Source organism: Spinacia oleracea, chromosome 5 (genome assembly GCF_020520425.1).
Source record: "Spinacia oleracea cultivar Varoflay chromosome 5, BTI_SOV_V1, whole genome shotgun sequence".
NCBI lineage: Eukaryota > Viridiplantae > Streptophyta > Magnoliopsida > Caryophyllales > Amaranthaceae > Spinacia > Spinacia oleracea.
Genome location: NC_079491.1, coordinates 110,472,956 through 110,487,437, shown reverse-complemented (window position 1 = coordinate 110,487,437; position 14,482 = coordinate 110,472,956). Strand labels below are relative to the sequence as shown.

Here is a 14,482-nt window from a genome sequence, read left to right as displayed (position 1 = left end):
ATACCAACTTGTAACTTATCTATAATTCTTAAATAATGCCAAAAATTGAAATTTTCAATTGCTAAAGATACAGAAATTATGACTTCCTATGAGCTGGCCTCAGACTTTCAAAAGAGGAAAAAGAGAAACTCTATGAATATAATTAGATATATCAATACCTTAATACAGTTGTTGAAATCCAGACAAGCACGATGATAGATTCCTGCAGGCAGCTACAATCTTCAAAAATTAAGTGCAAAGACTTGAACAACTAAGTAAAATTAAGAGGAAAAAGAGAAAATTCTGAATATAATTAGAACGAATTGAACAACTAGCAAAAAAAAAAATTGTACAAACCCTAATTCTGAAAAAGAAAATCAAAAGGGGACAGGAAGAGAATTACTTGTTGTGGCGATGAGATTGACGGCCGAGCAAGCACCGAAAAACAGACCGTTCTTTCTTGGAACCACCGGCCGAGCTAGTTGAGTTTTCAGCGACTATGTCAGTCGTGGTTCAGCGCGGGGAACGTACAGGACGCGACGGGTGGCGAGGAAGCGAGGAAAGACACTCAACGGCGAGGAGAGTGACGGCGGATCCGAGCAAGCTGAGTTCGACGGCGGCGCAGGACCGGGCAAGCTCTGAGTTCGACGGCGACGGAGGGAATTGAAAACTGAGGGAAGAGTTGAGCGCGGGGAACTCCAAAGTTTTGAGAGAGACATTTTGGTTAAATGAAATCATTAATCAACAATAATATTATTGCAGCAAATAAATTTTGTTACACGGACTTATTGCAGGGTACTATGACATGTACGCTGCAACAGTATCTAGCTATTGTAGGGGGCTTTTAATATGTACGCTGCAAAAAACTCTTTTGCAGGGGGCATTTAATTTGTACGCTGCAATAACCCTTTAAAGGGTTTGACCCGCGTTGACCTCCTGCTTGTTGAAGCGTATTAATACATGTACGCTGCAACAAGGGGGCTGCAACAGGGGTTTTTTCTACTAGTGGTGGCGGTCAATTTTTTAATTCAAAAATAAATTAGAAATCTTATTTTTCATTGACCGAAACCATTAGATTTCTTATTTGGCGCTCTAATGACAGAAACCATTATATATATATATATATATATATATATATATATATATATATATATATATATATATATATATATATATATATATATACACACTTCGTATTAGATTAGATTTATCACCCAAACTAATGAAAATAGATTACGCATTTTAAAATCTATGAACCCATTGGGTCGAACCTAACACGAAAAGTTATGGGTCTTGAACAACATTTGTATACTTGAACCTGGACCCTAAAGTGAAAGATCTGAATTAACCCGAACCAAAAAGTAATTTTTATAACCCGACCGATCCGTTTGACAGGTACCGAGTGACTCTTAAAAAATATTTTTATTAATGAAATATTTTCTTCCAGATTCCCCCCCCCCCCCCCAAAGCGTTCCTTTGTAGAGGGGAAAAAAACTCTTTGAACCCTTGTTTGAGCCCTACATTGAAGATGATCTATGGCACATAATGCACTTCGTAATAAATAATACCATGGAAAAAAAACTGACGGCTCTTTCTCTCTCTACCTTTCCTCATCCAAAGGAAACCTAAAAAACCCAAAACCCTTGTTGCGCCGCTTGCTCGCCGGTGGCCACAACCTTCACGGCTACCGGCGAGTTTGCGTGCCTCCGGCGTAATAGTAGTTAGGTGGTCAATCTAAGCGCACGGTGGTGTTTTTCGCCGGCGAAGAAGTCGAAGAAGGAACGAGGTGTTCATACCGATTGCTTCCTACTCCTCCTAGTTTTCTCCTCTTCTAGTCGGATTCTCTTTTTGCTTGTACGTATCATCGGAAGGAAACAACCTAATTAAGCTCGGTCGAGTTCGGGTCAGACGATTAGTTGGGTCGATTGTCATCAACCTTGGTGCCTATTTCCAGATATTCCCGTAGCGCCGTCGTCGATAAATCGCCGGTAAAGGTAAAGTTAAGGGTTAGGATTTCTATTTTGGGATAGGAAACACTAGTTTAGGTTGTGATTTGTTGTCTTTAGGGTTTTGGAATCTTTAATTCCGAAAGTATCCTTGTCGTCGCCGTATCGTGGTGTCGGAAAACGCCGACCTTGACGGTAAAGGTAAAGATCATGGTTTTGGCATCTTTAATTTTGAATTTAGCCTTGTTGTCGCCGTCTCGAGGTGTCGGAAAAACGCCGACCTTGATGGTAAAGGTAAAGATTAGGGTTTCTAAATTGGTTCTTAATTTTGATGTTTGGTGTCCTTGAGGCTCGATCCCCTGGTTGTTTGTAGGCTTAGTTGCTCTTTGGGTGGGTTGGTTATTTCCTTATGTGTTTTAATAGGTTAATGTTATTATGGCTTCTTTGTGGTTTAGTAGTTTGGTATCCTTATGAGTTTGTTGATGTTGGTAATCAAACGTGGTTTTTGTTGGTGTGGTGTTTAAGTGAGGAAGTGAAGGGGTTTGATTTTATGTATTGGTGCTGGAAGTTTTTGGATGTAATCTTAGGGTAATGCTCTTAGGTGATATGGCAGAGGAAGGAATTGTTAGTCAATGGAAGGTTTGGTGTTCTTGGGTTGTAGTTGTTAGTTGGTCTTTGGGATTAACTTTTGTTAATTCTAATATTAGGTTGGCGTTGCAAGAATTCAACGCTTTCAAAACCCTTAATCTGAAAGCAGCTCCCCAATTTTCGGGGGTTCATAGCTTGCTACCAAAGTCACCAAAGTCAAGTTTAGTGACTCAAGATGCTTGTGAGCGGTTCACAAAGTCTTTTCAACCCAGTTGTGACATTCTTACACTTCCGATCATTTCTTTGTCTTCCATAGTTTACAGGTTAACAAAGGAATACCCCCTCAAACCCTTTTTCATCTCCTATAAGGAAATCATGGCTAACGACGGCTTTGGCACGAGTACACCTTGTTGGTGGTGCAAGCAAAGCCCATTCAACAAACAAGAATGGACACAAATTAAGAATGCATACTTGTTTTGTAATGGCCTTTAAAGACCATAGTGATGTAATTTGTTTAGTTTATGTTGCAATGGTCTTTAAAGACCTTAGTGGTGTAGTTTAGTTTGTAACTTTATTTTATCAATGCAAATTAAGTCTATGCAAAAAAAAAAAAAAAAAATTACCATGGGCTACTTTAGAAAGTAAAACCATTTACCCTTTTTGTTTCCATCCTATATAATATGAAATTATCAATATATTAAAGGTGGATCATCAAATGGTGCATACTATATTACTGACTCCGTTTCAATACTATCTTTTCATTTTTTATTTTATTTCGTTTCATATTGTTCTTTGCACTTTACTACAGTTGACGTCAATGTTATTTTCCGTAAAAGCTTGGTTAAGAAATCTCAAACATTTCATGCAAAAAAATGCATCGACTTTTGAGTTTAATTAAGCTAGCACCTTAATTACACCTTCATTGCTTTTAATTAGCTAAAGTTTCATATGTTCATGCCAACCCCTATTCCGCATCTTATGCATTTCCTTAGTGTTGGGATACTATTCTACATTCTCCTTCACGATCCGTGACTTGACAATGACAAATTGACGACCTCCAGATTAAACTCACTGATATGCCTTTGTCCAAGGATTGGAGAGATGAGGGAGGCCAATGTGGTTTTACTTTTTACATACTCCAATATTTTCTAGTTAAGTTTCTAGTTGTAATTACAACTTGCCAATACTTTATACTGTGTAGCGTAACACATTGTCTCAATAATAATCTGTTTTGATGGCAACAGTTGTGTTTTTTCTTTAAATACTTCCTTCGTTCTTCAATATTAGTCATATTTTGAAAAACACGTGCAGGGTGTTGCTGGGCATTTGCATCAGTGGCAGCAGTAGAGAGGCTAAACAAAATATAAAGAAATGGGCAATTGGTTTCCTTAGGATAGCCGCCTTCGAATTATCAAACAAAACCAGGGCTTATTGACAAAAATCAGTAGCCTTACCAGTTAGCTGCCGGCAAGTGCTTGATTGGGTGAGCAGGATTTTAATTATATTCTACAGTCACTGTAATAGAAAAACAAACAACATATGCATGCAAAACATGTATGCGAGACAGTGTCTGTTTGGATAATATTAATTTTATCCTGCAACTGCAAGGTCAATGGTTGTGTGCAAATCAAACGCAAGATCAAATCTATTCAGGTCACATCAACTACTGTGGTGCCAGGGTTTGACAGCTCTAGTAATTTCAAACAACCCCTTGCTTACTAATGTGGCACACTTAAATTAGATCTCTTTTGTCCTCGACAATTTAGAAATTGCACAACAAAATCACCACAAACACATAACATCATAGACAACAGCTGAATCAATGCCGGATCTGTTGAAACAAATCTCACAGCAAATACCTCCAAATCGGGGAAGAATGTTGGCTGCAAATATCTCCAAAAGGGTGAAACAATGATATAAAAAGAAGTATGTTGCACATATGCAAATATTCAGTTAGTCATTTCATAGCATTGCAAACAAAACTTTTCAGTGTTGTGTTTATACATGATAACAGATATAGAATTTTACATAATATAATGATAAAAAAAAAGAATCAAAATTTTGGGATGGTCAAGCTCACAAGTCACATGGACAAGATTGATGAGGTGAAATTATCAACTCATTTAGTCATCCTCTTCCATCGGCACTTCTGGAATATCAAACCTGTCCTCCTGGATCGTTTTATTGATAACAGATACTGGAGAGGGTAATAATAAGTCAAGGTACACAAGCAAAACAAGTGACAGATTTTCAAGCCATTCTTGAATTAGGGACTAAAACTGTAATAGGAAAACTGCGAAAGATGAAACAAAGACAGCATCAATGAGAAGCAGTAAACAATATGGAGTTGGATGGAGTACCTCAAGCAAAAAAAAAAAATGACCCTTAAATCAACCCAGAATCATTTTACAACTAGCGCACAGTTTCTCCAACTAGGAATCATTTTACAACCAATTTAATGTTGTAAAGCTTGTGCCTACTCAAATTTTTGGTGGAAACTTGGCACATTTAAAACAAAGAAGGTGTGGAAACTTGGCACATTTAAAACAAAGAAAGAAACGCTTGTGCTGAATGCAACTTGGATTCTTGCCATAAATTATAACAAAAAGTATGTTGGACTCCGTGTTAGTGAACCAGGTTACTTTTGTTCTGTCACTTTCTTTTTGTATTTGGGGAGAGGGGCTTGATTGAAGTGGCCAGAGAATAGATATGCAGCCACAAGACTATGCAAAGGAGCATGGAAGAAGTAGGACGTTGGCAGGTGACAAAGAAAAGGCTCACCAGGAGAAGTCAAGTGCTAGTTAATTAATATAATTTCACCTTCTGCCAAGAAAAGGGAGGTTGCAGAATATATTTTGGAAAGGTCGATAAGGAATATCATAAAGGCTGCAAGTTTGATGCTGAGGCCAATCTGCTAGAAATAATTTGCAAATGATTCAGCAGAAACAAATGAATTAAAAACTCAATGTGCCAGTCAAGATTTTTCTCAGTCGCACCAGTCAAATGAATTCTAAATTTCCAAAACTTCCTACTCCAAAATGTGAAGAATGATGCAGGAGCTGATAATAATACAAATCAAGAAGCATTGGTTATCAGGCTTACCTACAGCAAGACACGCCATCTGATACCTGAGTGATAATGTCGAGTAGACTTGCGAGCTGAACACAATTCCAAACTCTACTTTAGTCGAGCTTAACTTAGACTTGAGCTAAACACAAGTACTTCACAAGTAGAGCTCAGCTCATCTAAACTTAATCTAAGAGGGGCTCAAAGTTTATAAATAAACTTAAGGTACTCATTAATACCTACTCTGTTTTTATTTACTACAGTTGCAACTGTGTGAATTGGACCACAAACCAAAAAGGAGAGGCAAAGGGAGAGGAGTTTGTTAGCCCATGCGGGTAGATGACATGCTCAGAAAACAAGAGTATATACTGTAACTATACAACTAATGCACGTGGAAACTTCCATTCTAAACTTGAATGCATCTTACCATTAACATGACATTCCTGTAACAGGAAAGCGTTGCAAACAAGAAAAGAGGAAGTTATAGTTTTTACCCAACTTATAAAAAAACACTACACCCTGGTGAGATTACTTGTTCTAAATATAAATAACAAGCAATACTTTGCATTTATTTTTCTTCTAAAGCCTTTATGCCTTACATAGTACTATAAACATAACAAATGTTCAATGTTTAAAAATATATAGAAACAATTAATTAAGAATTTAAAACTTCACTTGTAATTTTTTGGGGTAAAAGTTCTTTTGATATGCTCAATCTAATTTAGTAGGTCGGTTTATTTAGTTCTCCTGATCTAAAAATTTGAAACCTATTTACAAAACTTTTTAATATAGGACAATTCATTTTTATTTTTCAACAGTCTACCTACCCCACCCCTAACTACCAAGTACCGACACATTTCCTGCTTACTCCCACCCTTAGGCTTTGAATTCTAGAACTACTCTAATTATCCATAACTGTTATCTCATCTTCATATCCATCGTCGGTCCATCTCCTCAAATGACCAACTTTGTTCTCCTCTCCATTCCAGAAACACCTTGTTTGAAATCAACAGCTGAGATCAAACCAACACCTATTTCAACCTTTGATCGCATCTCCACACTAATACAACAAAAATTTGAGTAGTTTAGCAGAATAGATCTGGATTTGAGTTTTTTTCTTTTTGCAAACTACCTCTGCATATCAGGAAAATACTGACAGGGGTTGACGAGATTCCCTGCCCAAGAAAACCATGCAGGAGAGAAGGAACTAGAAAGAAGACAGATAATTGGATGAGTCACTAATGAGTTTCCTGAATTGCAAAGGTTATACTTATGATAGATTGGCAAATGCAGCAATTTTGAGTCGTTTGGGGCAAACTAGATTAACTATAGAATGAAAGAATTTAGCTAACACTGATCAAATCCTCTCATTTAGAATTAATCATCAATGGTTAACCAACAGCCCTAAAAATCCAGCAAACTCATGAGCTAATCAAGATTAGATCAAACAAACTCAAATAAGACTATACCAAATTTAGCTTGCCTAATGGGTTGAGTTCAGCTGTCCTAGCACTCCTGGGCTACGATGCTATCCAACTAATATGAGACATCTACAACGCACCCGTAAATATCAAACATGCCCATAAAAGCGCAAACAAACATCACATAATTAGTTTGCCAAACAGGTATTCAAAAACCTCCAATAAAATCACAAAAATAGCAAGGAGGTATCATGCACGGGGAGCATAAAGATGAGAAAGAACATAAGCAGATCTGGAGTGAAGGATATAAATCAGCATATTATCCTCCTCTTTTTCACCACGGTTACGGCTATTATTAAGCTCTCTTGAAATCTCAGGTGTTACCTACACAAATAATAAATCTCTGTAAAATAAACATGCTTGGAATTTAACAAGTCCTTGCAGATATGGGAGTGCTATTACCAAATAGTGTGTTTGGTTTTGCAATAATTTATTAAGATTGTCTTTGTCTTCTTTCTGCAGTTCATGTTTGTATCTGTTAAAAATATGAAATATAACCATGGCATCAGTGAGATCTGAAGTTGCTACAACGGCAAAAATATAAACCTCAATATAGACTGGTGCAGCAAAAACTTTAAACATACATATTCATTCAAGCGAGAATTTTTAGAACAAACAATACTTGTGGAACAAAATGCTGCAGCAATAAAGCAATCTGATCTCAAACAGGCTTCCAGAAGCTCCACATCCACAATACCAAATGGGTAATAAACTAGTAGCAAGCGCACATTACACCATCAAAGCCATTTCAATAGACAAGTATGAAGTAAATCACAGGGAATAGCCCACTTCACCATGAAATTTTTATTTAGTCACGTGAATTTTTTTTGTTGTTTTCATCCCAGAAGTCATTGTACCTATGTTTTCCTACTCATCAACCACATAAGAAAAGTTCCAATACCATCGACCCTAGAAATCCTAAAGAAACAATAACGACAGCATTTGAAGCACTAATCTCCAGACATTAAAAAATCCTACACAAGATTACGGATTACCTAGACAACTGATTTATATAGAGCTCATAAATGATTAACTGAAATCCATTTTGGAAAACTACGGAGAACATAAAATAAATATTCATACATAGATGAGCAGAGATACAAGGAAACTGAATGCTTCAAGATGGGATAGGCAATTATAAACAAGAGAAACCACAAAGTTCAGGAACCAAGAAACAATGATGGAAAAGTCCCTGAGAACTTTAAATATTTGCAGAAATGAAAATGGGAAAAAACACATGCTCAAGCATGTCATTGACAATGAAATTATTTTCTGTTCTAGAAGGAGGGGGGAATTACTAACCTTTGAACAAAGGCAAGAAGAGTCTGATGCCAGATCACTGGCATAACCCTTGAGTCTTCTACAAATCTCATGAAATGAGCAACCAAAGCATCCAGCACCCGATAAGGCAAAGCATACTTCTTGTCAATAAAAATCTTGATTATATAGCTGCATTGAGGGTCCAGATCAAAGTTTATGTTAGCCAATTTCACAAGTCCCACGAATTTCTACCTTTTTGTGGGCTGAGGTCTTCTTTAATCAATGTGTGAGAAACAAAGAGGAAAAAGGTATAGTTTAATTGTAAGGAATTTAGATCCATGACCTTTTTTACATAGATGCAAAAATGGTAAGGCCCCAAGTTTATTCAAATTTCAAACAAAAAGAAGCATACATTGCAGTTAATTTGCTTTCACGCAGATAAGCAACCTGCACTAACATCTACAGAAGAAATCTCAACATTGTTATCAAAGAATCTGATACTAAGGCCTATTGATTTTATTACATTAACTTGTGAAGCAACAAAGTTTTTCCAAAGAATAAGACTCACCTACCAAAGTTTGGAAATTATGCAGCACAATAAATTTCAAACTCAACTTTACCTTCTACACACAAGGAAGGCAACAAAAACCCTATGTAGAAACATATTAAACAAGGTTGTTACCTGGTAGTCCCACAATATTCCATCTCGGCTAGCCTCATCAACGCAACACTGCAGATGCATTGGATTACATGTTATATGAGGAGTACAAAGCATGCAAAGTAAACAAGGAATAAATTTCAATTTCCAGCAACAAGTGGTCACTTGCACAATAATAAAGTAGATTGAATTTTTGTTTAGAGAACATTTCAAGTTCAAGAAAATACAGACCCGGGAAGTATTACAACCCCATAGAACATTAAAAAAAAATAGTAGCTTTAAAAGGCATTCTTCAAATTCTGACCCACAGTTTAGGCCTAAGGCATAAGGAGCAAAGTTGCAAATGATCACAAGGCAAAATACATTTCTCCTTAGTCCAAACTCCAAACTAAAGAGGTTTATCCATCTCATGAAGATTAGAAGCTTAGCAGCTTGTACAGTTGTGCATAGAAGTTAAGCACAGTTATACCTGTCCTCAGCTTGTTTTCTACCCCAAACGTTTTTTCTTTACACCCTCCAGTTTCCAGGTTTAGGCCCAAATTAAGAAATAAATTGTTAAAACCAGGAGTATATATTAGGTAGACGGATAGAAGAACTTTTCACAAGTAGCATCTCTGCCCGGGCAACACCTTCGTAACAGCAAGAATAACTACTCGTCTACACAAGTGACATTAAATCCTTACAAATATATCAAATCTTTTGTTATCAAGTAAATATTACATTTGTTTTTTGAAGTTCCACACAGATGAGTCCAACTTCACCCAGTAAGTGTTTCCTTTATTTCATTCACTTAGACCCTATGGGGTGGATTATATGTCTACAAAATTAAGAGGAAAAGGAAAAAATAATGACATGTTAAATATTTTAAGGTATCCCTCCTATACAAATTTTGGCCAAATGTCCTCAAGCCAGTGCTAAAAATGTTAACAACAACCACTCAGTGACAATCAAATAAACCCAACCCTGAAGTAATTAATTTATTGTTTAAATTTCTTACCCGGGAAAAGTACCGAGTATTAACTTTTCAATGTGCAATCATTTAAAAGGGTGGCAATCCTCACAATAAGTTCATTTTATTCTCACATTAGATAAAGCTGCGATTTTCCAACATTTGGCATGGCAATTTGCCAATTCCCATAATCAAAACATAGATCTGCCCCTGATATTCCTGTGTTACGTGGACTCCGTTACAAGTATCAAATATTAATCTAGGTCCTCCATTGCCAAATTTGGTTCCATGTAAAAAGGGTGTTAATTGCTTTAGTTGCTTGACTATACTGTTACCTTTTGGTACTTAATAAAGTTGCATTTATTTGCCCAAAAATAATAACCTACTCAGACTAAAGTTTTGACCAACAACAATAACCTGTAATACAGTTCTTAAATCAGGGCAGAAGCTTACAACGGAAGGATTCTAGAATAAGAATTATCCAGCAGCAAGTTCAAAAATAAGAGTAACACGGTCGCTGTTCGATAGGGATTTCCGAAATGAAGACAACCAATTCTCCAGAAACTAAAAAGTCACGAAAACAGCATTCCCTCCCACAAAGAATGTTAGTAGATTCCAAATGTGGAAGATCCTCTTCTTTCTCCACCATACCACCCACATAATAATCACACACAAAAGTTAACTGTACAGGCTCGCAATACCTTCCAGCCAATTCCTATAAGATCTGGTAATAGAAGTTAGCAGTTGCTCCATACTGGTGGCAAGAACTGATTGCATGACAAAAGAGGGCTAAAAAGGCTAAATAAGTCCTTTATAAAAAACAACTCTAAATAAAAGTGAGGTGTCTAAAAAATAATTGAAGAAATTCCTTTGGATAAACCACAGTAATTTCAGTATACACATTAAGGATTGTACACTCTGTCCATAGTCCCTTTAACTATTCGCAGAATCTCTCTTCCTGAACTTCCAGCTACAGGTACTTCATTTATAAAAACATTCTTACAAACAATAAACAAAACTTAGTTTTTGCAATAAAGGGCGAACAAAAGGCAGTCCAAAAGTTGATAAAGACTAGTATCAAGCAAAAGGATGTGAATGCACACAAGATCACTCTTATGGTGCTAAAGATCCCTTGCTCTCTTGACCAGAAGAAACTGGATATGTACTAATCCAGTCTTGCAGATTATAAGGTCGAAATCCTCAATTTGAAATTGGCTTTTTTAACCTTCAGACAAGGAAAATCAGAGGAAGAAAGACACATGATTGAGTATCTGAAAATACAGCAGGGAAGATGAAATGACTGACACAAAGTAGTTAATCCAGGAAGCTCTGTCAGTCTGTGCATAAGAATTGCAGATCTCGACCACTAATAATATCAATAAAATTAGGTTGATAATTTATGCCCGTGTAAGTACTAAGTAATATATGTACAGCAATCAGCAGCGTATAAAAATTTCAAACAAGAAACCACCACAAGCTACAGAAAACACGCAACTTTAATGGTCAAAAGATACTTAATATACCTTGAATGATCTGGAGGAATGGACATTTTCTGTATCACACTTCCTATGATAACTGCTTCCCGAAGATTACAATTTCCAGACTGCATGAACACGGGAAAAAAAAAAAAAAGGAATGTGTTGACACCATCAGGCACACTGACAAGTGACAACTGAAATCAAGGTACGCACAAGCAACCTAGCTACATGAACTTAACTGAAGCAAATCAAGGAAAAAACATATATCATAATACCTTAAAAATGGGGAATAATATCCCTTTAATGAAAGCAGATGGCTTGTACAGAGCTTTCTTCAAAGTTTGATATAACTCAAAATGCAACCTTTTATGCTTTCTTATGTCTTCCCTAACTCGAGGAAGAAGCACGAGTTTGTAAAACCTTTCAGCCTTCATCCTACTCATGTTGGAAGCAAATATTCTAGTAACCTGGAATACTGCGCCGGGCGACCATTTTTCAGGTTCAGTTAGGTATAGCAATTCCTCCCAACACGAAGTATTAGGAATAAGTTTAACTGCTTTTGGTATCTTCCCTGAAGTATAAGTGCTTAAGAACTTCCCCACCCTATTCATCGAGACATACACATTTTGATTTTTTCATGAGGATAATTAAAAAATAAAAATGAAAAAACAAACAAACAAACAAACAAACAAACAAAGGATTACAATAAAGAAGGATACATACCCTTTGTATGTCTCTATGAGATGGCTATCTAATTTGGGAACCGGTCTGCTATCTGGAAACAAATACCGTTTGTAAGAAAGTCAGGCACAAGTAAACACAATTTCATGAGAGTGAAGAGGAAAAATCTCTGGAAACCTTAAAATTTAAAAATTCAATTAATAGAGTATACCAGAGGACACATTAGCATCTTGGTCTTTAATACGAGCAGCAATAACATCTCCAAGTGTACACTGTGGACCAGCATCTTTCGACAAAAAAGCCTCCAACAATTTCTCATCCTCTTCATTAATTTGATCCTGTTAATCATCATCAAAAATCACATCCACATAACAATCAGATTATCCTAAACTTTTATACATTCGGGTATTACTCAACCAAAATAAAGAGTTACACGGATCTTTTGTGGATGCAATAGATTAGTATTCTAAGCATGCTAGAATAAGAAAAACAAGCATCAAAGTCATCAATATTGTAAAACAGAAGTTCAGACCTCAAAGTCCTCAATCTGGTTTCGGGTTTCAAGGAAACCAGCATGGTCATCAATGTCTTCTTCCTCATCCTCATCAACCGGAACATCAACAGCAGAAAACATGGCGATGCCCGGAGTTTTCTCGTCATTTTCCTCATCTACTATTTCTTTTTGCTGTTTAAATGCTTCCTTGAGGATTTTATCGCTCATATTGTTGGAAATCATCTGCAAATTTGTCCAATTTTCAAAATTAACCAAATAAAAGCTAACCAAAATCGTTAAAATTAAAATTGAAGCAAATTGAAGAGCTCAAAATAAATACCTCTTCTCCTTCCTGGTGGCGTTTGGAAGGTTTAGAGCGTTTCTTAGAAACGGCGGTGGGTTGTTCGGCGAGGAACTTCTGTGGATTAACCATCCTTTCGTTTGCTCTCTTCTTCCCCGCCATTTTTCTCTCTTCTTCCCGGATATTTGACGGCAGAGCAGAGAAGGAGAGGTCGTTAGGAGAGGCGCCGGCGACTACAGACACAACTACGACTACAACTAAAACTAAAAGAAGCTGCTTCTGTTGTTAGGGTTTAAGGGGGGAGGGTGGAAAGCGTCCAGGCCAATCAATATACGAAGTACGGAGTTGTATATGGAGTACGGAGCATTTGATAAATTAGATTTTACCATCCCATACACGAATTCTATTAAATTGTTGTTAAAATAAAATTCTATATTTTATTGTTTTTTTGTTTCTTTTGAATTTTATTTATTAATTATTAGAGTGTTTGAATTTGAATGAAATTGAATTCTATTAAAATGTTGTTAAAATAAAATTCTATATTTCATTGTTTTTTTTGTTTTTTTTGAATTCTATTTATTAATTATTAGAGTGTTTGAATTTGAATGAAATTATATATGTGTAATATTAGTAAACTAGATTAGATCTCGTGCACGCACGAATCATGAACAGTTTTTTACAAATTATTTAACTGAATATCCCCAAACTACTGCATAATTATAAAGTTTTGAATATACTCATTTAAATTTATTCATCTAATATGCATATTATATATGTATAATATATTAATGTGACCAACATATCGATTGAATATGTTTTCCGTATTAACATATCGATTTGACTAAAATATTACCAACAAATATTTAGCAAAATTATTATTAGGTAAAACTCCCTCTATTCCATAATGTTCCTCATGTTACTATTCATATAGTCAAAGTTTTTAAACTTTAACCGTTACGAATAGTATAATTATGAATAAAAATATTAACTTGTGGGATATCATTGGATTCGTTTCAATATAAATTTTCTAATTATAATTTTCTTTTTATAATTTTTACTAATGCGAAATTAAAACTACTAACGGTTAAAGTAGTGTATTGAGACCGCACATAATGGAAAAGGGAGGAACATTATAGAACGGATGGAGTATCTATTATTGCCATAATTTGTACACTAATATTTTTTTCCATATATAAATAGTTTATAAAAAAAGATAGAGAATAAAAAAAAATAGATATTTTTTTATGAAAATGGTTTTTGGCGGAAATTTTTTGCACCAGGAAAATGGTTTTTAACACCGCAAATTCTATTAAATTGTTAAGTTAAAATAAAATTCCTATGTATATTACATTACTTTTTTTTATTTTTGATTGAATTTCATTTTAGATTCATTTATTAATTATTAGAGTGTTTGATTTTGAATGAAGTTGTATATGCGTACTATTAGTAAATAATTAACAAAAATATGTATGTGGTACCTAATTAGTTATCTACGTGGTACTCAACCTTTTTAATTCAAAAATAATTTTGAAATCTTATTTTCATCAGCTGAAACCGTTAAAGTTCTTGCGTGGCACTCTACTATTGGATTATTAGTGTTTG

The 14,482-nt window shown here is 35.6% G+C and overlaps 1 protein-coding gene across 1 annotated transcript; it reads right to left on the bottom strand.

Annotated features, from left to right (window-relative positions):
• Window positions 1–4,444: 4,444 nt before the first annotated feature.
• LOC110800642 (bystin) lies at window positions 4,445–13,193 on the bottom strand. Its single transcript, XM_022005951.2, has 11 exons — window positions 12,920–13,193; window positions 12,619–12,822; window positions 12,298–12,424; window positions 12,129–12,180; window positions 11,681–12,008; window positions 11,451–11,530; window positions 9,003–9,050; window positions 8,363–8,509; window positions 7,463–7,535; window positions 7,309–7,384; window positions 4,445–4,719 (listed from the first exon to the last, which is right to left on the bottom strand). The coding sequence occupies exons 1-11, from the start codon at window positions 13,040–13,042 to the stop codon at window positions 4,637–4,639; spliced, it is 1,341 nt and encodes a 446-aa protein (XP_021861643.1). The 5' UTR covers window positions 13,043–13,193; the 3' UTR covers window positions 4,445–4,636.
• Window positions 13,194–14,482: the final 1,289 nt, after the last annotated feature.